Source organism: Chelon labrosus, assembly GCF_963514085.1.
Source record: "Chelon labrosus genome assembly, chromosome: 11".
NCBI lineage: Eukaryota > Metazoa > Chordata > Actinopteri > Mugiliformes > Mugilidae > Chelon > Chelon labrosus.
Window position 1 is genome coordinate 11,045,829 of NC_140344.1, and position 25,539 is coordinate 11,071,367.

Consider the following 25,539-nt stretch of genomic DNA (forward strand, 5'->3'; position numbering starts at 1 on the left):
GTCAGCTACAACATTAAATAATATTGTGACTCATCAGAGAATGGACATGGGTCTTCTGAGGGTGTCCTGTGTTGTCTGGCAACAGAATGTTGTTGGGATGTGTGGGTCCTATGGGTTGAGGGGAGGGGCCTCTGTGGATCATCCCACAGATACTTGATCAGTTTGGGATCTAGTGAATTTGGAGGCCAGGTCAACACCTTGTGCTGTTCTTCATGTTTTTTGAGTTGTTCCTAAACCGTTTTTGTGTGTGTGCCTGTGTCAGACTGCATCCTGCTGGGTATGGCTGCTACCATCAAGGAGTGTCATTGCTATGGGGTGGGGGTGCCCGGTCTGGTCTAGGTGGGTGGTACATGTCTAAGTAACATCCACACGAATGGCAGGTCTAAAAGTTTCCCAGCAGAACATTGTATCGTCACAAGATGGTTAGTGTTATTTACTCTTCCTATCAGTGGTCATAATGTTATGCCTGATCTGTGTATTTTTCCCAGTAAGGAGAGATTTCTTTAGTAGCGCTGCTGTAGTTGTTGCTGTGCAAAATCGTGTTCACTTCTCCTTCCTCTGTCACAGAATTGGCTACAGTGTAGCATACTGATGGGGCATGTCACCTTTACTGAGTGGCATCGCTGTCAGCCAGTGAATCATTTATTGCTACATCGTGTACAAAAGCACTTAACATGCAGAGACCGAATAAGTGTTTTTATGAATCACCGAATCTAAATCCATTCAATCACTCATCTCGGGAAAGGGCGACGACAGTGAAGAGTCTGAAAACTTAAAGCAGATATTTATTTATTCATTCATTATATTTCCTTTAGCTTGAATTTCATACTTGCACTAAAAGGAAAAAAAAACTTAAATAGAGACAAAGAAAGTATCTGTTAGTACAAATTCTTAAATACAAAACCATTTTGCAATACTGTCAGAAAAGAGCATTATTTTGGCAGTATACTGGGGCTGCGTAGAACAATTACAAATCAGTGTAATAGAATTCTGTGCGTCAGAAAATTGTTGTTGTGCAATGCCAAAGTTGTTTAACTCACTGTCAAGCAAATCTGAAAACAATCAAATTTATATGCAATTTTCTGTCCAGTTAGTTACAATAAAATGTACAATGTGCACGGCAAGAAAAAAAGAATGAAAGTGTATATTTATATATATATTCTCTACACGTAGTCTCTATTTAATACAGTCCTATCAACAAGTTAAGCCATGTCATGCACAATATTGGCGCTTAAGCTGCTTGTCCCTGTACAATTGATTAAGGTATTTACAAATTCAACAAATATTCTACACGTCTTTAAAAAAAAAAAAAAAAAAAAAAAAACTTGATGCAAGTTAAGAGAAAAGAAACCTTGATCCCATCCAAAGGCCCTCAAGTGTAGTTAGTACAAGGGAACAACTGTTATCTATAATAGGAACTCCATTATGTACCGCCTCCACACATGCACACACACACACACACACACAGACACACACTCACAGGAATACGCTGCAGGAATACTGTCAGGTACTGAACACAATGACTGCAGATTTACGCATCAGAAGTGGTTTTTAACGATGTTTTGATCTCGTCCAGTGTGGGCATGTTTAACTTCTTGGAGGAATCAAAGCCAGCGTCTCAAGGCATCGGGAGGCGTCTTTTAAAACAAGATATCAAGAATGTATGAATTATTCACCAGTCGGCCGAGTCCTCTTCTGAAGCTTATCCATCCAGGGATGTTACTTCTGCAATTTACAACTGCCTCTGCTCCAATTACTGAACTCAGGAAAGAGACTTCACGATTGAATCATTGTTTTGTTTTGTTTTTTCAGGAAAAGGCACTACCTACTGAAGGCAGGGACTGAAACCAAGCTATCACACCCTCAACACTCCATACTGACCTTCAGATCAAGCTCAATAAGAGGACGTCACATACAGGGCAAAGGTCATGAGGTCATGTGACATGCCATGCAGCATTCCACCTTCATAGGTGAGTCTACCAGAGTGGATGAGATTGCATCGGTGCAAGCTGCATGCATTGTTCCGAAATTTCAGTTTCCAGGATGTTCACCTTATATATACTGTATATATATATATAAATACACACTGTACATGATCTGCTTTGTGGATTGTAAATGCATTATATAAATGTAATACATTCATTTAATGCATGAGTGTATTACATTATCACAGATTTCGGTACAAGCTTCTGTGTTGGAAAAATACATGGAGTAATAGTTGGACACTGGATACTATTTGAACATAGCAGATAGTATAATTACCATTAACATAAACAAATATAGGTCAGACAAGCACTGCATAGCCCATATGAGATCCTGGTAAGAATGCAACATGTGTTAAAATCAAAGAGTTAATTAATAAATGGATTTAGGAAATATTAGGTTTTAAATCAAAGTTACGGTTGAGCTGCGTCCCTCCCATATGCTGTGTAGGGTATAATTAGCCATTGGTTTCCAAGTGAAAACATCTTCAATGAGTTGTCTGCGTTTCTTATGCCATGTGTGGATATGTGGATGGATGTACGATCATAAAGCCATGCGGTGTTGGGACAGCCCTCTGAGGAAGATGCGGGGACCGAGCAGTCAGTGCAGCGCCTCGTATTGGTGTGTGAGGAGCGCTCGGCTACACGAAAGAGTTCAAGGAGTTCATGGCATTTATAGGGGACGGGGCCTCAGAGCTCTCGTGGCCCCCAGCAGTGTCCCTGATGGTGCTCTTCCCACTATACTGGCCGATAAAGGAGCCGTCCTCGTTGAACTGTCCGTCTCCTCCTTCCCCGTAGTCAACTAAACTGTCGTCACTGTCGTCTCTCTTAACTGTCCCATTAGACGGCGTGCGGCTCCCTTTTAACGGTTTATGGTCCTCATTGTCACTGAAGGAGAAAATAACATGCAGGTGTTACAGATGAGATGATGTGACAGATGCAACAAGGAGATTAGTGGTCACTTTTTTAGACGGAGCACTGAGCTGCCAAACGCTGCTTTTGCCACAACCTGCTGTGAGTTTGGTAGCTAGTGGCAAAGGCATCACATTAATATGTAGCAGTGAATGTTTGTGCCCACTGCACAAGAATTACATTTGAATTTGATTTGCTCCATGTCTAAAAAAACTGTAGCAACTGCCTGAATGATAAGTTGGTTTCCGTCAGGCAACAGGGGAATAAAGCTCAAGCAATCATACCCTGTTCAAATTCCCCCTGAAACCAAATATGAAGTGGCAAATGTGTTGTTTGACAAAAGCATTTTGTCCCCAAGGCAGAGGTTGTGATGGAAAAACAGAAATTCCAACGCAATGATGTGAATAAAACTTGAAAAGCAAGGTTTCAGCCAAAACATCCCCCAAAGCAAGCATGATAATCACAGATTAGCAAAATGCATGAAGAGTCTGCAAAGAAAGTTTTCTTTGGATACCAGATACTCCAAAACATTCCACACACACGAGTTGAACATCAATGAGATATAATCACAAAGCCACCATAATGCTGAAATGTTGTTCAATTCAAATATAATAATCAGTGTGCAAAAGCAATTAAAGGAAAGGACGAGCACAGTAAAGCTGTAGGCTGATGATTTGTGGGAGCACGGTGCATGATGACGGCTTTATGACCAAATGTTAAACTCGATGACAGCCGTGAAACCTAGTGAGCAGTTTTTTTTCTCCACAATGACCGAATTAACCACTGGCCTTTCATTACATGCTAGACTTACAACACGATGATGGCCCCCACCCCCTCCACGCACCATCACCGCCCTTACCTTTCCTGAGACCTACACCCTGCGATCGGATGACAGGACATCCAGCTGAGATCCCACACAAACAGCCATTCCTTGACATTATTGCACTCTGCACACACTTGAGAAGATTTTATATCTCTATTTTACACTTTGACAGGCAAATGCGCCATGTAGTGAAGTTTGAACCTTGAGGATGCTCTCCTACAGTCACACAAGAACAGCTCTGTTGAGTTAAGTTATGCCTTTATTGACATACCGTTAGGTTCCAGCTGGGCGTGATGAAGCAGCATGGATATAAAGAATACTCTCACAAAGGCACTATAATATTTATACACTTTGCCTTGTGATTTGTCTACTGTGTTATCTGAGTCGAGGTCCTCTTGGGAGTAAATACTGGTGGTGTTCTGCATTTAATTTTTTACTGTCAACAAGGCCAGAGGCCTGATACAGCCACACTGCTACTCTGGACAGACTATTCATTCTTTACAGTGAACCAAGTTTTTATTTATTTATTTATTTATACCAAAACCGCTGCAATTAAAAGAAGAATTTCTGAATTCCTTTTCTGAATTTAATTAAACTATACATTTGTGACTTGTATTGAAACAGTTAGGTCTACAGTGGCAGCATGGACATAAAACATTCATTCTCGTATTTTCATTTACAGAATTTGTGGTCAGAATAAAAATGCAGAATACCACCAGTCATGTCCTTGAAGAATTTTAACTAGTAAAGAAAAGCCGTCCCTTTAGAAACAGCATATACCAGCTCTGGCACGATGATTGCTTCCTCAAACATGCTGATAAGCTCCTATTAGATCCATATGCATCTTTATACTGTATATTTATATATAAACAATGATTCCATTCAACACATTATTGCCTGGAGCAAAATCTCATACAGTATGTCACATTTTAAAACCATGCACATCACATGTTTTATATGCTTTTATATCGATATGTATCTATCACAGCATAAAATCCATAGAACAGATTCATGTATACATAATACAAAAAGTAATATAAAATATAAAAGCAAGACCATCTTATAAAATGACTTGTAAAAAAAAAACAATATTCCAAAATGCTAGCTATACAGAATTAAAGTGCTTCATTCTTCTTTATTCTGCGTGCGATTGGAGAAGCAGCCTAGAGAGAGGATGCTAACGAGCATAGCTGGGTAACTGCTGTAATTTGGCAGGAATGATTGTTTCAGTGGTTTTCAATCCTATCAGGGTCATGTATGTAAGTAGCAATCCACCAGGCAAAGTGTTAATACTATATATACTGGACATACGATGCACATGAATAGCTTATTAGTTGGGATGGGATTCAATGCTTGGAGTCAGTTTGGGATATGTTGCAAATGAATGTAGCTTATCTTATTTTTTTTTCCCCCTGACAGTCTTATCTGTAGTTTTAAAACATCCAAAACCCCTAAATCCCCCTAAACCTGAAGAATCCTGCTTCTCAAATGACACCACAATGTCATATCAAGCTTACACAAAAGAGTCCAACACAAGTAGCATCCAGGACGTCCCAGAATTCCCCCGAAAATAAAATAAAAACATCTTGTGCTTCACCGCTGTGGAAGTTCAGATTGGGGCACTTCCTCTTGTTACTTTGTGTTATTGGTGATTCTGCTTCATTTATTGGTCAGCTGTAAGGGTTGAGAAGAGGGACGGAGTACAGAGCTCCAGCCCAGCCAGAGAGAGCAGATCTGGGCAGAAAGCGGGCACGGGGCAAGGGTTGATGGGTAATATGGGCTCTGGGGGCTCCAGAGGCCTGGGCACTTTCTCTCACCTGTATTCCCCAAAAGGACAGTCATCGTCTTTCATGGGCTGGAACTCTGGGTCTGTGTGTGCATCCTCCTTCTCTTTGACTGGTGAGACAGAGGAAGCAATTTAGACAAACTACCTCATAAAATCTAACAAGAGACAACAATTGTTAACATCTTAAAATGCAGCTAAACACAACTGAAAACATTTAAGTGTGGGTTTCTACAGGAGAGCGTGTAGTTGGTGTTTATGCTGCTACTCACCAGGGTATTTCCCTCCTTTATTTCTCTGGATGAAGCAGATAATAAGAAGGATCAGGATGAGCAGAGCAATGGCACACATGAGGCCAATGAACCATCCCTGAGTGGCGATGTCCACCTGTCTGCTCGCCACAGCTGGCCAGAGGAGGAAAAGAAGACTTTACATTTGTGATTGCACTCTTTTCCCATCTTTTCCCCAGTGGCAAGGATAAATAGAGACAATTATCTATAATTATGTGCTAAAATAGTTACACAGTTACACTGTTCTAGCAGACGTTGTACCTATGGGTTAAAAATATCAGTTCAAGAGTGGATCATGTTTGCACATTGTTACTGGAAAGCTGAGCTTTCATGTCAGGCAAGTTAGAAATCTCCTGGGTTATACTAATGGTGACCCATATTAGTAGCAGTGCACAGAAATCACGACTACACGCACACATACACACACACACACAGAGACATCACAACTACACACAAACAATTTTACTGTGGGTGACATTAGGTTGGATATTATAGCACTGTACACATAATGAATATCTATATTAGAATATCCACTTCTTGGAATTCCCAAATCTACAGTACAAGACTGACATCAACTATGCAAAATTAAACAACACAAGCATGCACGCCGCAATAACGCTACATCACTACGGGGTTCTGACCACAACACGTCTCTTAAATCCACGGTCATATTTACACAACAGCACAATCTACTACACATTCTACACACGGCACGGTGCAAGGCCGGGCTCGAGCATGTCGAGACGGAGGCGGCCGTCCAAGAACTGCCTCACCTGGGACCTTGACCACTAGCTCCTTGGAGCTGTGGAGCGGCTGGTCGTGGTGACCCTTGGCCACCAAGCGAACCTTATAGGACAGGCCCCCCTTTAAGCCTTTCAGCATAACGTTCTGAGAGCCATTCACAGGCTCTTTCTGCCACTCCTCTTCACCATCACCTGCAGGAGGGACGTTCATGAAGAGAGGCATGTTTGACGGATCGAACACAACGTGAAATGGGCTATGGGGTCATGATACTATGGGAACTAATTGTCTTAAAAAACCATCTACTGGGATGGCATTATACTTCAGGCAATAGTTAATATTCATGGAGTTCTAAAAATCCATTAAGTTGATGAATGAATTAATATAGCGGCCCTGGAAGCTCAATGCGCTGCAACTTCAGCACATGCAAATCGAGAAAAGCTTTCAACAATATGACTCTATATGGATCAGTGAATGAGAAAACATAGCTCAGCACTAGACTGCATGGAGTCTCTTGCACAGAGCACACTGGATATGCAAGTACGAAACAGTGGCCGTCGAGGGGGCCACGGAAAAGTGACAAAGACAGATTTTTTTAATTAATTACATCGCAAATATTAATTGACCATATAATCAATAGATTTTTCAGACCACCAGATGGTGCTGTTGAGTTTCCCCCGGTGAGGTCAGCAAAGGTGGCACAGTTGTCCAAACGTATTTGAACGCTCAGTTTGCCAGGGGCATACAGCATTTACATTACATGCCAGGTTTTTATGACTGTGTTGGCTACCAACCAACCAACCAATCTGAAACAGAAAAAATGTTTTCCCTAGTTGGCATATTTGCATTATGACTTAAGTATTGTACTAACATTTTCTAGTTGGGCATCTGGTGATTCCCATTTATGATGAAACCTACTCAACAACTGAATGGACTGCCATGAAATTTAAGTTTCGATGAACTGTTTTAACTCTAGTGATCATTATACTTTTCATCCAACCAATACTTGACTTTGGAGTTTGTCTAAATTCCTAACTAGCATTGTCACTTTGAACATTTTAGCATTTAGCTCCAAACCAAGAACATCCTGAGATGTTGGCACAGCTGGAGACTCTTGTCTTCTAAATGCCGTACAAGTGTTGTCAAATTGGCAGTGATGTCCTCTCTCTTTTGTCTACCTGCATGTGTTTTCATCGAGCGCAGAACACTGAGCACTCAGGGCCGCCGCACATTCACAAGCAGTAATGAGCTAAATGTGAAATATGTTGTTCCTGATGATTTCAAACAACATTTTCTAAATTACTGTCATCTATTATTATGATATTGCCTAATTGAATCCATTAAACAGTAGGTGTGAGAGAGCCATACTACAGTGTTTTCCCTCCTCTGCAGGTGGATAAAAACAATGGGGAACACTTCAGTCAAACTCGGCTGGCATAACAACAATGTTTGTGCCGTTTTTTATTACGTTTGTCTACATAAGTTCCATCCCGACTGTCATGGGAAATGCAGGCAGCTCTCGTCAATAACGCACTGAGCAATTAGCAGTCCAATCACAGAGAGCCTTGTTTATCACATCTGGGTCTGTGTTGGCAGGAGCCAGCCTCAGCAAGACTGCCAATATTTCTATTCACCTGCACAAGCCAGTGTTGAAGTAGGAGTCTCTTGCCACCTACGCGCGTAACTAACAGACATATTGGTGTGTTGTTTTGCTTACTGTTTTCCACAATGTATTCTACATAAAAGTTTTTCTCCGGGCCCTCGTACTCCCAACTGATCAGGGCCCCGTCTTCTCCAACTGAGTAACTAACGTTTCCAAAAGGACTCTCAGGCTCTGAGCACACAAGGGAAAAGACAATCGTCAAGATTTGTCTTGCAAATAACAATCAAAAAACTGGAAAATGCTTTAATTATTGTCCCATCACATGCTCTTAGCGTCACTGAATCTAAACCTTCACAGCCTTAAACAAACTAAACAACTGCAACTTGGGACACTAAACCAACGAAACAAAAGAATACACAAAGCTCATTATGTAACTAATCAGACATGTGGTTCACCAAGTTCACAACATAATCTGTACCCTTGTGGGGTGGACGGCGTGGAGGAGACGGTGCAATGGGATGAGAGGTTTGGGTGTTCCCTGCAGACAACATGAAGAGGGGTGAAGACGGCAACGCACACACAAGACCGCACACGGACACTTTCCACAGGCAGACATCACAGCCACTGAAGTCATTATACACAGAGCACACAGTTCATTGGCATGCCCAGCAAACGCTTGCCATGCAGCGGGAAAGCATAACCAGCAGCTGCCGTGAAAGAGGTAAGAAGAGGTCAAAGGCGCCAAAGGCACGGTTAAAATAAAATAAATAAATAAAAAAAGCAGCCAAGCACTTTGAAAAGACTCATCTAGTTTTATCACATTGCATTAGACCACAAGGCTCATGTGTCACAAGGCATCTTTATCTACAAGGCTTTGAACTTTCCCCAGCTTTGAACTCAGCCAAGCATCTTGGTTGGGTTGGAGTATGTGGTGGAGGTGGAGAATGAGGAAGCCATGCTAGCTATGGCTGTATCTGTAAAACAGACCTCTACCTAGATACGGATCTACGTCAGCCTGTGATATTAGAGCTTGCAGAGAGAAACAGGACACAGAAACAGGACATGAGTCATTATGGAGTGACCCCCACCACTTCCAACCTGTGTCACACTGTATCGGTGAGACATTTACGTGGTCATGTTTTGTAATGTAAAAATGAATAACACATAAGATAATCTGGTTGAGAGGCACGAGCCATCTTGAATATGGACATGACTGAAAAACTCATGCAACATCAAGTGCTGAAAAGAAAAGAAAATGCTATGAAATATTGTGCAGTTTACAGTACACTTAACACGTCACAAACACAAGTCACATAACAGAAAGGCTGAAGATAATGACTATTTTTACAAGTGGAGTTACTTTTTGGTGAATAGATGGTACGGTCGATAAAAGCCTTTAAATTGCTTGCTTGCTGTGAATTGACTTTTTGTCAACTAGTCAATAAAATGGTGACACGGCTTCATTGTATTGAACTGAATTCTAACTTTGACTGAGTACACACAGAAGAGCAGTGCAAGCTTTGAAGGTGAAAGAGTCAAAATTAAAACGTGTTGCACAACTCTTCTCCAGTACACCAGGCTTTATTCAAACAAGTCTGATTTCATCAAGGATGTGTTTGATTTCCCTATCTTGCTTACAGATCACCAGAAACTACTGGAAATATCACAACATTAGCATCAACCGCATGTTTCAAAAACAGTTTTAGCAAGACACAACATTTACTCATTATAAATAAAGTTATTTAAATATGAATAGTCATAAAAAACTGCAATAATAATAATCTCATCTTGACCCATCATAGTTATAGAGAAGCCAAGTCCTTGCGCCTTTTCAGAAAAAAACAAAAGTGTATCCGTTTAATTACACCATGAATTACACCTAGGATGTTTGTCAGTTTAAAATATAATGATTCAAGTCCAGAGTGTTTTGTATGAAACTGCTGAGTGAACTAAAAATTTCTTCTAGCACAGTGTCATCAACATCACTGTGACCTTGGCACATTTCAGAACAGGGAGTGAGTATTAAAACAGGTGAAAATAGCTCCTATCTATCTTGATCTTCAGCAGTTCTCTGTAGCTCTGGAGAGAGAACTCGGTGATGATGTTAATTATGCAGCTTCTGGGTGTGAAGTCTTTCTTATTTTAAGATTTTTTAAAGCAAAAACATTTTAAATGTTAATAAATGCACAAATGCATGCTATATTGAAGCACTTTATAAATCATTTGGGATTGTTGTATGCAGTACTGTGGGTGATGTTTTTATGCCTTTGTCTATTGATTGTGACTGTGTCTATTTTTAGCTACTGATGCCTTTTTAAATTGGCCCTTGGGGACAAATAAAGTGATCTGAATTTAACTGAATTATTAAGCATCTCCAGAGTTTTAGATTTCACAATAATCTTCACAATAATCCGAGATTTTCTGGACGTGCAACATCTTTTACACCGGTAAATATTTACAGTTTAAACTGGATGAAAAATTTTTTGTCTTCAGTGCACTTTTTCTTTTCAAATAAACTCCGGGTGTGTCCACTTGAAGGGACAGGACATCACTTCTCTATAAAGGATAGCTCGTCATTTGATGAATAATATGTGGTCATAGTCCGATTTCAAATGAACCTTAATGTGAATCAAACATACATGTAACATCTGTAATTTTTACCAGAATCAAATAACTGAATAAATAGCTTAAATATCTGTCCATTCTTCCAGTGGAAGAAACGCGAACGCTAGGAGGCTAGGAGGTAAGTTTTACTTGTCGTCTGTATTTGCTGACTTACCTTCGTCCATGATGGTGACAGCTTCCTGAGAAATGGCGGGGCCTGGTCCAGTGTGTGTTTTCGCATTCAAATAAAACTTGTAGCGTGTGCTGTGCTTGAGGTTGGGCAAAGTGACTGAGGTCTCATTGGCGGCCAGGGCCAGCTCCTCCACTGGGCCCAGTTCATTGGAGTTATTGACTACAGGGGTGAAGGATGGGTGACAAGGTGGATAATGGGTGGAAGTTGGGAGGTAAGTTGAACAGAGATATGAGAAGGAGGAGGAGGTGGAGGAGGGGAGGGGGTTGTAGGTGGAGTGTAAGTGATAAAAAAGGTGGAAATGGGAGCATTTGGAGCAGAGGTGTGGGGTTCAGGAATAAAGGGCAGGAGTGACCAAAGAGTTGATTGGTTAATTTGTGTTTTTGTAATTTATGCAAAATAAAATGCTCTACGTTTTATTTATCTGTATCTAACAATCTGAACAGAATGACAGTACAAGACATGAAAAAGAATGACGTACAAACTACAACTACATGAAGGAAGGTGACATTCACTAAGAAAACGTACAAAACCTCAGCTGTTTAAAACAAAAGGCTCACCTGGCTGATACTTGAGGGTGTAGCCAGTGATGTGTCCATTGTGCTCATGAGGAGGAGTCCACTCCAGGGTCAGAGAGTCCAGGTTAGTATTAGTGACTGCCAGAGAAGAAGGAGGCCCCGGCACTGCAGAAAGACATAAATCAGGAAGCCTCCATAAATCAAACCAGTTCAATAAACCAAAGCTCCAGAAGAGATGTCACTGACAGGTTTAAAGGTTTCAGGGTCTCACTTCAAGCACAAATTAATACTTAAAGTCCCACTCCAGTCAGAAACGTGTTTGATTATTCTCTTTTCGGTATGGATGTTTGACCTTCCCCGCGCAGAATGATGCTCATGTTTTCACATTCATCTGCTTCATCTGTATCTGAGCTGCTACCTTCCCTCTCCCTTGAAAACATTACGAAAATTGTTTGTGAAATTACAACTAGTTCAAAAATCAGGGTCTTTACACCAATGCGATGAGGATATTTGAAGCCTCCAGCGCACAAACACGGAGGCTTTTTAACGAAGCAGGAAACACACAAAAAACTTAACATGAGCAATTCTCACTGAGAGAACAAATAGCTGTGCAGAAGAACAAATTCTCATTCACAAAACACTGTATTTTTTAAGGCTTTGAACAAACAAATCTTTAATACATGAATAACTGACCTTCAGCTGGAGCCTTAAATTGAATTTACCTGTCAGCTGTTAAACAACATCTCTCATTATAATGTTTTTATAATGATGTTTTGCATTGCATTGGAAAGTTTTTACCATCAAATGCTCTATAAAGTTTTATGATGTTAAAGTTCCAGCGAGCTGTATCCACATAAAAAAGAAATATATGGAAAATCATCACCTTCGTATTTGTTAACCATTCATAATATTCTCACACTGAGGCCTGACACTCCAGTTAGCAGTGATGCATACACTCCTTTGTCTGTTCATACACAAGTGAAAACAAATGTATTCTCATGTACCAGTCCTGCTGTTCCTAATGTTTCGGCAAAGGAATATAGTTACGCCTAAGTCTTTCTGATTGTCTCTTTTTCTACTTAGGGTTTGGGATAGGATTATGAGGAACACCACTTGGTGGCCATGGGTGTGTCTTCCTTCTCTTACCTCCCTCGGGTGTCTTAAACTGCTGGACTGGGCTCGGGGGTCCCTCTCCCTTGCCGTTACAGACCCTGACACGGAATGAGTAGTGGCTGAAGGGGTGCAGACCAGGCAGCATGCCGTGGCTGTGGTTCCCGCTGAAGGTCAGGATGACAGGGTTGTGCTCGTGGTGGTTGTGGTTCTTCCAGTAATACACCTGCAAGACCCAGTTAGCACGTTGAATGTTTGTTGGTGACATTGTCGTATATGTTAACACTGCATGCCTTCAGTCACACTGTACCTTATATTCTTTGAGGTGTCCTCGTATTAAATGAGGGGGCACAGGATCCCAGTGTACCTCCACCAGAGAGCTGTTTACTATGATAGCCTGCACATTTTCTGGAGCTGCTATTGGCACTGTACAACAGACAAGGAACACGACACAACAACAGCTGAATGCAAAGAGGAAACATACCGAGTAAATGTTACACAGCCCAGTGTATCCCCACAGGCTCTCACACACAGCCGCTGTCTGAAGAGTTTAAAAAGTCGGCCTAACTCACAGTCCTCTCCCGAGTAGCCGTGGACAACAGCGGGCTCGGGTCCGTCTCCGAGGTTGTTTACAGCCTGAACTTTTAGCTCGTACTGTGTAAATGTGGGCGTTCCAGACACAACGAACTTGGAGCTGTTGGCCACAGTCGCGTCGTTCCAACTACCGCCCTCTGCCTTCTGCCTCCACATCACTTTATAGCGGAGCCCTGGACCGTTAGACTGGAGGCCAGACAGAGGCTAAAGACAAGAAAGTTTTAACTTTTTACGAAAATATAATGATATGATAATATATACAGAAAAAACGAAAACAAAGCTCATATATATACCAGAAAATTACAGAACCATGCTTCAAGGAGATTATGTTATTGTGGTTAAAATGGTTAGCCTTATGCTACTTCATTACCTTCCAGGAGATCACGAGATTGTTATGTTCTGTTCCAAACCCATGCACGCCTGATGGGTTCTCGTCTGGAGCTGGAAAACATATTAGAGACTAAATGAACAACAGGGCCTTTACACAGCAGCCATTTTGACAAAGGAGAGTAAACACAGGTGTAATAAATCAAATTAATTATGCTCCCATTCCATTTAATGTGGTGCCACAGAGAGCCAGCATGCTCAGTACCAGGGTCCTAACCAGACTAAATGGAACATGGCCATAATTAATGTTATCACTTTACCCTGTGTTTACCCTGGCTGTCCTCGAATTATGTCATGTTTGCCATGTCCACGAGTCAACTAGAGTGTGACGCGCGCCCTCTTGTGGTTTTCACAACCTTGTGGGTGGACATTTTCTCAGAGTTGTGATTTGTTTGCTAACGTTTTCAGAAATGGCGAAAGGGGATGGTAAGTTAACATATTGTAATTAATCATACAGAATTTCTTCATAATTTTATAAATATATCTGAGCAAAATGATATTCCCAACATCCTCATCCTTCATTACGCCTTTACATTTCCTGCGTTAAGTTACTCGGCTGCTAGCTTGCCAAACAGCTAGCTTCAGTGGCTTCTAGGCTCTCAGTGACTATAATGATTCTCATGGCCACTCATGGCTGAAGTTACCACTTGAACGCCAAGAGTTTTGTGTTCACAACTTCCAGTGACGTAACCACGAGTTTGTGAGTACTATTTGAAGGCAGCGCCTGATTTGAAATTTCAAAATGGCTGCCGTGAAACGCATCCATTATAAAACCCAGAACAGCAACACTGATCTTCTTGTGAAATGAAGAAAGAAGGAAACACTTATCTTTAAACTGACATAAAAGTCTACAAACCCCTGTGAAAGCAGAGGGTTTTTGCGTTTCAGAACTTTTTCTTTTTCAACATAAAAATTTCAAAGCCACTTAAACCAGAGTGGCACAATCAAAGAAAAACGCTAAAAAATAAAAAACTGCATGCACATGAGGCGTCAAGCTGGTTCCGCACCTGCAGGTTCTGTTTTGTACATCCTGGAGGGGAAGCTGGGGCGGCTGAAGCCCACAGCGTTGAGCGCCAGGACTCTGAAGGTGTAGTGAGCGTAGGGCGACAGCTTGAGGTGAGCCGTTGTCTTGGTTTCAGGCACCTCTGTCAGGTTATGCCAGTGACCTCGATGGTGCAGTGAGTCTTCATACTGGATCAGAAATTCTGGAATAAAAAAAGACAATTACTTTACATGTGTTTATTATCTGACAGCATAGAAGTATAATTATACTATTTAAAAAAGCACAGTTTGCCAGAATATGCATAAATATTTTTCCTCTGGCAGAACTTTGCAGCTTCAAGAAAAATACAGGAGATGTCTTAATTTTGTTCAGTTTGGTCAAATTTGTACCCAAGCATTATTACGACTGGGATTTCCACATGACTACATTTCTACAGTGTTTTTTAATACCTGCTCTGAACTTCCTAGAATCTTGCCCTTATCAAATACCCCTACCCATCATATAAATATATATAAAAAAAAAACTCAAACGAATTCTCAAACTAATAAAAACTAAACTAAAAAAAACTATGCTGAGTAAAACTAAACCTAATTGAAAACAAATATTTAAACTAATGAAAAAAACTGTAATAACAACAAAACCAACTATAATAGGTCTGGCTGACTTAATCTAGATAACTTTTTAGAAGAGCCAGCTAAAGGCCAAATACTGTATATAATAAATTACTTACACTAATTTGCCAAAACTAATGCATTATAGTTCACTGCACTAAATCTTGGCTTCATAACTGTTATAGCGTTCAGTTTACGCTGAAACAGCAAAAGGAGGTAATTCAACTGTATGACCATTGTGAAAGGATGTAGATTGTGGTGGTGTTAAACTGGATTAAATTAAACACTAAAGTGTTTCTGTTATTTAGCTCTGACTAAAATAATAGAAACACATATCGGTAGAACACAATACAATCGTAATAGAAAGCACAGCCTCCCAAAATGAAAACACAGTTGAATCAACAGCTCTCTCTGTTATTGCAAACAAATGACCTTCATGAAGCTAGGATTTAGTGCAGGACTGTTATATTAGAATGTATTTGCTTTCACTAGTGTACCTAATGAACTGGCAAGTATGTGTATTATAATGCACTCAGAAAGTCAGGCAGACAGCACACACACATACTCTGAATAGGACTGTTATGCTCATCCCCAGGGATCCAAGTGAGCTGAACACTCCTCTTTTTCTGGTCTGTCAGTTCTAGGTCAGTCGGGGGGTCGGGACGCTCTGGGAGAAACACAGCAGAGGCAGCAACATCAACACATCCGCCTGGTATTATGTTCACACTGACTTCATTTTAGATTTACACGATATGAAGGGTTCATGCTACAACAAGATGAAGCAAAAACAATTACCATGGCCCGGTTAATTCTTTACTGGAACACTAGACTTATCATTAATGCCCAAGTTTGTTTATTATCAAGCACACCTTTCAGTTACTCCTTTATTTCGTTACATGTCCCATCTAACATTGTTATTTGGCATATGATGCACATGCAGACGTTGCACCATGCATATGAAACAACCGATGCTCAACTTCCATAATCGCTCTGCATGAAATCGAGTCTTAATTGATGCTCGTGTTTTGGAATGTGAGGATAAAGTGAATAGCATGCTTGGAGTAAATGAGCGATGAGGAAGCGGTGCGTATGAAGACATCTCAAGTGGTGCAATGGGGTGACATGTGCTTTATAAATAATCTTAGCTTGGAAATGTCTTCCTGCTTTGCCTAAGTGTTTGCACCAGTGGTTCAATGCATTCAAGCATTGTGCAAAAATTAAAACACATTAACAAATGTTATGGAAAAAAAAAACACCTTGCAGACACGAAACGTCAAAATGAATAGAGAAACAGCACGATGACAAAGCTTTCTGACTGTCGAAAACAAAAAGGATTTTCAGGCCACGACATGCTGCATTTAACAGAAACATCCAACAAGCAACAGGAGCCCGTGTCATCAGAGCACATCTGGGTGCTCATGTGAGCTGTGAGTTTACCGTGGAAAACAGCTGGCGGTGGCGTGCCCTCTGCCAGGTACGAGGGCAGGAGTGAAATAGGGAGTTTAGTGGTCATTCAGCCATACGAAAACAAAGATCACCTGACTCAGTAAGAAGGCCACAATCAGATATTCATAGTGCTGACACAAGAGCTAACTAAATCTGCCCCGATGCTCGAGTAAACTCGCAGGCAATTAACCTTGAAGAGCTGCATACGTGTTGGACAAAGTAGAGAGGGAGAGAGGCAACGCTAGTGAGTTTGTTTCACAAGTCAGTGACAATGAGCCTCTGCAGAGCGTTACATACCGACAACAGTGAGGGTAGCGCTGGCTGAATCATGGTCCAGAGTGGTGTTCATGATGCATTTGTACTCCCCCTCATCGCTCTCAGTCACATCAGTGATGGTGAGGCTGTCAGAGTCTACAGCGAATCTGTGCAAAATATTCAGACAGGCGCATCATCATTTAACTTGGTTAGCAATTAGTTAATCTGAGAATGAGCATTTAAACCAGATAGATAGATAGATAGATAGATAGATAGATAGATGTAGTGCAAACACAGACTGATGTCTCCAAACATAAAACGGCTCTAACCTCTCATCATCCGGCAGCTCTCCGTCGTCTTTGAGCCAGGTCATGGTGGGGGTGAGTGTGGGGTCGTGTTTCACCTTGCACTCAAACACCACAGACTTACCCCTCTGGACCACTTTGTACTCCGGCTGCTCCAGGATCCGGGTGGGCTCTGATGGTAGAGGGGGGAAAAAGAGGTTAGGTACAGAAAAAAAAGAGAACATCAAAGCATGCGAAAAAAGGCACGACTAAAAAGGTAACATTTATAAAATGTTAAAAAATACAAGCGTTGATGCTTGCATAGAGAGAAAACAAAGAAACAGGAAGCATACAAAGTCAGATGCTCGGTCAAAACTTCCAAGGCTTCCAAGTGATAGTGAAAGGTATGTAAATGTAATTGCACGTGTATGTTACATAGTATAGGATGCCTATGCATGGCAAGACTTTCTGTCATTATTTTCAGAATATTACATCTGACTCTTGACTCTTCCAACTATCTCTGATTGGTTGTGGAGAAAACAAACATGACACTGGAATAGCTGCACACTCAGGTTAATCATTTCAGACTTTCAGAACACTCTCACCTTTGACCTCCAGGTAGACGTGATTCTCATAAATACCAAGGCTGTTTCTGGCAACGCACGTGTATTTGCCAGTGTTTCGGGCTTGAGCTACGTGAATCTCTAAAGTCCCGTTGTCGTGCAGGATGTAAGGGTCTCCATCCAGGGTGCTGGACCGACTTTCCTTAAACCTGAGGGAGGCACAGAGTCCATTTCTTTGAGCTATCGAAGAGCCGTAACACAACACTTCCCTCTGTTAAAAGCTCGGTAAACTCACCACGTAATATTCGGGATGGGCGAGCCAAAGGAAGAGCAGTCCATCAAGGCCTGGTGATTTTTGATGACCTGGTAGACTTTGTCGGCTGGCGTCAGCACTCTGGGCGGCTCCGCTGCAGCGAGGCAGCAATTATCGCAATGTTATTACACTCAAGGAATCAATGTAAATGGTAGACAGAGCTTCGAATTCAAATGGATGCATGCGTCTTTGTGTAATGAACTTACAGAGGACATTGACAAAGGCGTTGGACAAGAGGTAGCCATAGTCATTAGAGACATTACACTGGTACACGGCGCTGGAGCCGGACTGTATGTTGGAGAAGATGATGGTGTCGTCATAAACCTTTCTGCTCGGATCGGCGGGAGAATCTGTTCATGTACAACAGGGAGTTCAAGTTATAATTCTTATTCTGTGAGTCTGGATGATTCCAAGGCTTAGAGATAGGGCGTGGCCGTTTTGAGTGACAGATAGATGCCCTCACAGGTCATTATTAGTCTGCTAGGCATCACCTGCATGCTTCAACTCCGCTCACACGCCACCTCTTTGCCCATTTTTGACCTGGAATTAGGCTTAGTCACACAGCCAAGCCACGTTAAGCTTCAGAGCTGCTCTTCAGGAATACTAGGGGTGATGTTGTAGAGGGTCAGTCCATCTTTATAAACTGTCTATGGTCCAATGTGGCAAAAATCCACCTGTCAATACTTCTCTGGCTCACAATTTCTTTGTGTGCAGTTGGCAAATTGTGTGGACACTAAATCATGGCATTCAATAAGCACCACATTGTGAAGGCGTCTACAAATTAAAACCCACTAACTTGGTTACCATGAACAGTGAATAAGAGGATATAGTGTATCTACACATCTATATCTTTTTCAAAGTCAATTGAGTTTCAGTCAGTGGAGCAGGTTGCACTTACTCTCTATGGGGATGCCATTCATAGCCCAGGTGATGGAGGGTTTGGGTGTACCACTGGCCCTGCAGGTCAGCACACCGTCCTCTCCTGGAGCCAGAACAAGATTCCTGGGAGCGCCACTGATCCAATAAGGGGCAGCTGAAAGTAGAACAGATAATAACAGCAGTCTGGAGAATTAATCACTGAGCACACTGCCCTGTTGGCATCTGCATAAATCAATTATGAGATGGAAGAAGAGAGAGACGGAAAGGAGCAGCCGCTGTGATGGGATGCTGTGCATTTTAACCGCGAACACACCTTTGACCGTGACATGAATGGTGTGGTGCGCTCGGCCGTGGGGGTTCCTGGCCGTGCAGCGGTAATCTCCTGCATCCGATTCTGAGACGTTCATAATACGCAGAGTCTTGTTGTAGTGCAGGAAGGATGTGCGCTTGGCCGGGAGATCACCGCTCATTTTGGTCCAGGAGATTTCAGGGGTGGGCCTGGATTCAAAGAAAGAGAGGGGGAAAGAGACAAAAAAAAATGATCCCAGTACCAAAGCAGATGGGCAGTTGAGGCGTTCCAAGACTGGCGGACTCTTTGACTTACAGTCCTTCGGCGATGCACTCCAACTCCAGTATGCGTCCTCTCAGCACCATCTTGGAGCTGGATTGGCCAGATGGAATGAGGAAGGTTGGCTTCCTCTCATCCGTTGGGGCTTCTGTAGTTACACACACACACACACACACACACACATATAGTGAGTCAAGAAGCAAGGAAATTACCTTCTCTTCCTCCTACACTATAAATGAAGACAAGATCCAGGGCCAATCTGTTCCTTCACATTCACTAACCTCCCTTCACACACAGCCATGTAATGAAATTCCTATCGGCCTTCAATGCACAGAAACTGATTCACTTCACTGCAAACTAATTCTCATATTTGAGGGCTGCTGTGTTTGTTCACTACCAATCCAATAACCTGCCCTCTGAATAAAGAAGACGAGAATTAAGTAGATCTATAACTTAAAGGCATGGAGAACTTATGTGGAACTGGCAAGAAAAGTAATCTTCTAAACTAATACTATAAATTCCAGAGTAAGTGTTTAAGAATATAGGCATCATTTTAATGAATTTGATCAAGATCAAAGTGTTTGTATGTGACTATTTAGACCAGGAGACAAAAGAAAGCCCTTTTAGCCAAAGAGAAACTAAGTGAAATGGAAATGATTGGTGACAGAAAGATATTGCTAAAATCAGGCAAGATCTATTTTTGGAAATAGAGACTGCAGCCGCTAGTCTGACCAAGGAAAGACAAAGAAATCAGAGAGTTCTAACATATGTACGCACTAAAGACTTGATTAACAGCATCTGATTACATTTTAATGTGCTTAAATTACCTCCTAATTATTTATTATTTTTTCAAGATACGCTCAGGATACACAGTGAGTTCAGTCTGTAATGAAATCAGCATGCAGTGAGTACTCCTCATAAGAGGAAGTGGGTAGTTAACAAAAGGGTTTTGACTGGATAGAGCAGGAGTGACAGAGGGACAGAATTCATTTGGATTCTTGGGTTTGAGTGGTAGAGTTAGTGGGGAAGCTAGAGATCCCAGCTCTATGTTAGGGATAAACACTAGATGGTGCCACATCTCCCCACTAAATAAATCAGTGAGATTATAGAAAGCCTCAGGGTAGTTGGGTTGAAAGGTTAGTGGAAGTGGGGAAGAGCTGGAGATCGGAGATCTGGGTCGACGAGGGTTAAACGCTAGGGGGTGCCAAAACTCACCACTAAATAAATCAGTGTCATTGTAAAAAGCTGCCACTGTGTCATTGATTGCATCCACTGTAACACAACAGAAAAATCACACACGCCACAAGTTGAAATCATCATGACGACAACAAAAAAAAAAAGAACATGCATTGACATATTAACATGACAGTGTTCACAATTAAAACCAACAGAACAGAACTTCACACGAGTAAAAAGTCTGAGATGATCGGACTGATCGTCACGATAATCCAGCGGGAAGCACTTGTCGTCACGTCAACTGCAAATGCTTGACTGAATGAGAGCAGCCTTTGTTGTTGGTGGAGAATGTGTGTACAGAACGTCTCGCAGAAGTGATGGCGAACGCCTGCCTGCAGACAACCCCTGACAATATGTCTTTTCAGTGGGACGGCGACCGCTGGCGTCTCCGAGGATGGGATCAGAGATGGGAAACGTTGTTCCCCTCCCACGCACTCACGCCCGCACATACTACTGTAAATGAACTGCCTCTCGCGCACACGCATTACACACAAAGTCTGTCACACTCCATTCGCCGCAGTCATTCTGGCTCATTACAGCTTGAGTGGATTTCGGCGCTCTCGTCTCCGTCACACACGCAGAGTCAGACTTACGGTTGAGGACCCTGACGGTGATGGGTTGTTTCTGCTGGATGGTCTGTGTGTGCGGGAAGCGGGCGTAGCAGGTGTAGTCGTTCCTGGAGTCTTCTCGGCGAACATTAGAGAAGTATAGATCACCGTTCAGGGACTGGGACACCCTCTTGCTCTGAGGCAGCTTCTGAAAGTCTGAAACATAAAACAATTTAAGTCCATTTAGGTTACACCTATATTCAGTACACACAGCAGTGTTTAAGGAGGTGAAGCTGTGCATGGCAGTGGAATTATTTTTGGATATTTCCATTAAAATGCCTTACGGCGGTTAGTATAATTCATGTATATGTAACTTCTACACATTAAACCTCACAGCTTAATGGTAAGATGTGTATTTGTTCATAAGCTACAAATATTTACAGTTTTGATGACAATTTTCAAGTACTATTAAAAGCTGTTGACTCATTTTTCAAATTGTTCGAAGCTGCCATTATTTTCTATTATGTCCCAAATGAAAAATCACGTAGTCAGTCTACCAGTCTGCATAAATGTAGATCTTTTAATAGTTTGAAATGTTTGATAACTGATACTAGATATATCAGTAGAGAAATATCTCTAGTAAACATTTATTCATAGACAGCAGTGGCTCACTATTGTCCATCCAGAAGATGATGGGAGGAGGGAGGCCAGCAGGGGGTCGACACTCCAGCACCAAGGAAACGCCCTCCTGAACGACGATTGGCTTGATTTCCTCCTTCGACCACAAGGGAGATCCTGGATTGGTTGGAGAAGGATACGCACATAATGCGGTCATAATTTGACATTAAATATGGGTCGCTGATGAACAGTCGCTGACATGATGACAGAGATGGCAGAGTTGAAAGGGATGATGACTAACTGAATTATAATACGCTAGGGGGAAAATACAAAGGGGGATACAGCTCTATCTATTATCGGGGCCTGCAATATATATACATGCATCGTTCTTTGCGCAAAGTTTACCTTCCAGAAGAGCTCGTAAGATGGAAAATGTGACTTAATTGTTAGAAAAAGAAAAGAAAGGAGTTGATTTTCATGTGATGAGAGATGTGCATGGCATCAGGAAAATGAATGAAAAGAAAAATGACTTAAAGAATACACCAGACTGCTCTTACTGGACTGCCGTACGACTATATCGTTGGAGACAGCGGTTCCATGTTTGTTCCTTGCTGTGCACTGATAAACCCCCTCGTAATGGTCGACCTTCTCTCTGCTGATATCCACCACCAGGGTCCCGGAGTGGGGCATCAAGCTCACATTGGAGTCCTCGTCGATGTCAAAGTGGGTCCCGTCTCTCGTCCAGGAGAAACTGACGAAACAGAGAGTTGTAACGACGTGGCTAATGATCACTCATGGCCTAACTATTGTGTTTCAGTAACAATAAAATTAAATAGAACTAAGAGCCCTGAAAATGTATTTTCTTAATCAGCTAACTACTTTGAGTAATGGTAATATGTGTGCAAACTCTTCTTAAAAGGGTTTCATGGTGGTGTATGATCTTAGGGTAAAGCTAACGTTAATGGCTGAGAAACATTTTATCAATGAGGCTCTTACAAGCGTAAGCGTGTGTGCATGCAGTACCAGCAAACAGTTAGATGTTTCATTAATTTGAAGCATTTGCTAAAATCCTCCTCTAGCACAGGCAGCATGTTTTTTATTTATTTAAAAGTTTGAATAAACCAAAACTTTGACTGTCATTTTTTAGAGTGAACTCCTGGAAAACTTGGAGCTGTCAGCTGCACTGTTTACTGAGCTGACAGGTGGTGGTTAAATCCACCTGGGAGATATTTCCTTCATCTAACAGCCTTGTGAATGCAGAATCTCAGCTCACTGATTTCCTACCTGGGGTGTGGCTTCCCCTTCGCTTCACAGTGGATTTTAATGTTCTCTCGTGGGTCGATGATATAATCCTTAGGGGACTGGTGAGTTATGGTCGGCGGCTGCGGCACTACAGGTGATCAGAGAGAGGCTGACGTTAATCACGACCTTTGCTGCATATCTAAGCCTTTTTTTCTGCTGCTGTATTGACCACACAAGCAGCCATTAGCAATCACGTGCAAACTTACCACACTGAAAGGTACCAGACAGCTGTTTGCTGACAGACACAAAAAAACTCTCACAACATGTGCAACCGCAGAAAGGCATGCAGAACGCTCAGGTACATTTCCCTTTATTGCAATGATCCGGTGCCTAATGTATTCCTGTCAGCGCTGGGGTAGGCAACTAATGGGCTATGACAACACAAATGGTATAAAAACTCATGCTGGTTGCAATATTGCTAAAATGTTCTACCGGTGCGGAAACACGCTTAAACAAAAACAGCACACAGAGAAACAAAGGAATCAATGCATGCAACAGGCCACTCCAAATCACACGCAGCATCTTTGAACAGACTAAATAGAATGCAATGAAATAATAAACAGCCTCACTGCACAACAAAAAAACAACCGAAGCACAACCTCGTCAGAGAATTCGCATTTGTGCCAGACTTACATTCTTGCAGAACTTTAGTGTTTTCCCCCAAGAATCAGCAAACAAGAAATAAAACATTGTGACATTAAAGAGAACCAGACATTAGTGATGGAAAATACTTCCCTGACATATCTCTGCCTCACAGCACGGTTTGGACAAAGCTAGATTCTCACACATGAATGCCGGCATTCAGTTGTCAACAGTTATATATTTCCTGTAAAAACAGAGTCAAGGAGGCTGACCCTCCTGAAGAACCCAGTTTGCTCTGTTTGGTCAGCTTTAACATTTTCTAAAACATTTCATTGGACGGAAAATTAGTATCCGCCCCCTAGTGCAGAACGAGTCACCATTATTTCTAAATTGTTTTGCAGAACATGATATATGTAACCTACAGTATAGTGCAAGATGGAATTATATAAAAACACTAAAACATCCAGCATTGGATCTGTTGCCTTACGGTCTAGTGGGACCTCCAGCGCGGTGGTGAGGTGTCCTAGGAACAGCACAAGCAGTGCTGCTTCCATCCTCCTCCTCTCCATCATCGGTGTGCGATGCAAAGGTCTGTCCCCGAATACAATGACGTTCCGCCTCTGTGCTCTGTCAAACCGTCTGAGGACACGTGCACATTCACAGCTGCAAAGCAAAGAAGGAAAGAAGAAGGACAGATATTACTGGGTTAAAGAGCACAACCAGCCACTGCAGCCATCAATCATAATACTGAGTTTGTTCTATTCTGTGTTCATCAGTGTGTGTGAGAGAGAGAGAGAACGAGAGAACGAGCCAGACAGACACATATAGCTCCGACCACAGATCGATGCCGGTTGCCATGCGCTGCAGTTTGCTGGAAGCTATGTTTTTGATCTAGTGCATTTCAATAGGGGCAGACGGGGCCCACATGGGCTCATTTTGCTCGGCTAATCACCGTCGTGGTCGCAATGCCATTAGACTTTTCTGCCTTATCGATCACATCAGCCGGCAGATGACATGCCAAGGGACAAGAAAAAGGGGACGCTCACTTTACTTTCCATTTTGCTCTCAGCTTCATCACTTTGATTGACTGACTCACTGACTGACTGACCGCGCCAGCAGCAAAGTGATCTACAATGAGGTCAGATTTCAGGCACAGACCAATCATTCTTTCATGAGATCGCTGTAGTGGGAGATATCACATGTGACTGGACAGATCTCAGATCTCTGACATCTCTGTTTAGTGAGCACAGATGGTACGAGTTCAACGGGGGGCTCAGGTTGAGCCGAGGTGACTTGTTCGCACGTATGTACAAACTAGTAAAAGGCTAATTGGCCATTGATCGACTGTTAATCAAGCAGAGGATTTTCTTTTGTTACACACTGTAATCTATTTAAGCCTCTATCCTGTGCTGTCCACACGCCACAGTATAAACGTTTCACCTGTTGCCAGGCAGCTCGATGCTGGCCCATCACATCTTCACTTTTTGAGACAAAGCTAAAACGGTCTAATGGAAAAATGCAAATGCTGAAATAACAGGGTAATCATAAGTGTCAGAGAATCATAATAAGTGGTAAGTCAAAATAAATTAGCTCACTTTAATCCATACTCATCTGCATAATTCAGTGGTGTCACAAAATATTTTATTAATACGAATGCAGGCACACTTCTCAAGCCGATGAGTAAAACAGATAAAGAAACTGAAATTAGGAGGAGTCATTCTCTGTTTTTCAGCAACTGCAGTCTGACCTGTTTTTATCTTTCTTCCTGCCTGTCTAACCCAAGGCATCCTCTGC

At 42.0% G+C, this 25,539-nt stretch overlaps 1 protein-coding gene across 1 annotated transcript; it reads right to left on the bottom strand.

The window, feature by feature from the left end:
• Positions 1-444: 444 nt before the first annotated feature.
• Positions 445-24,871, bottom strand: LOC311495778 (neuronal cell adhesion molecule-like). The gene is made up of 29 exons (XM_084555366.1): positions 24,233-24,871; positions 23,146-23,251; positions 22,419-22,612; positions 21,916-22,038; positions 21,289-21,459; positions 20,675-20,731; positions 19,496-19,607; positions 19,205-19,389; positions 18,911-19,045; positions 18,219-18,362; positions 17,995-18,106; positions 17,742-17,908; positions 17,182-17,329; positions 16,895-17,019; positions 16,589-16,618; positions 15,717-15,818; positions 14,545-14,742; positions 13,521-13,591; positions 13,129-13,354; positions 12,867-12,982; positions 12,593-12,782; positions 11,489-11,611; positions 10,914-11,090; positions 8,613-8,672; positions 8,249-8,365; positions 6,564-6,725; positions 5,773-5,904; positions 5,535-5,613; positions 445-2,870 (listed from the first exon to the last, which is right to left on the bottom strand). Exons 1-29 carry the CDS (start codon positions 24,315-24,317, stop codon positions 2,624-2,626), a joined length of 3,894 nt encoding a protein of 1,297 aa, XP_084411492.1. The 5' UTR covers positions 24,318-24,871; the 3' UTR covers positions 445-2,623.
• Positions 24,872-25,539: the final 668 nt, after the last annotated feature.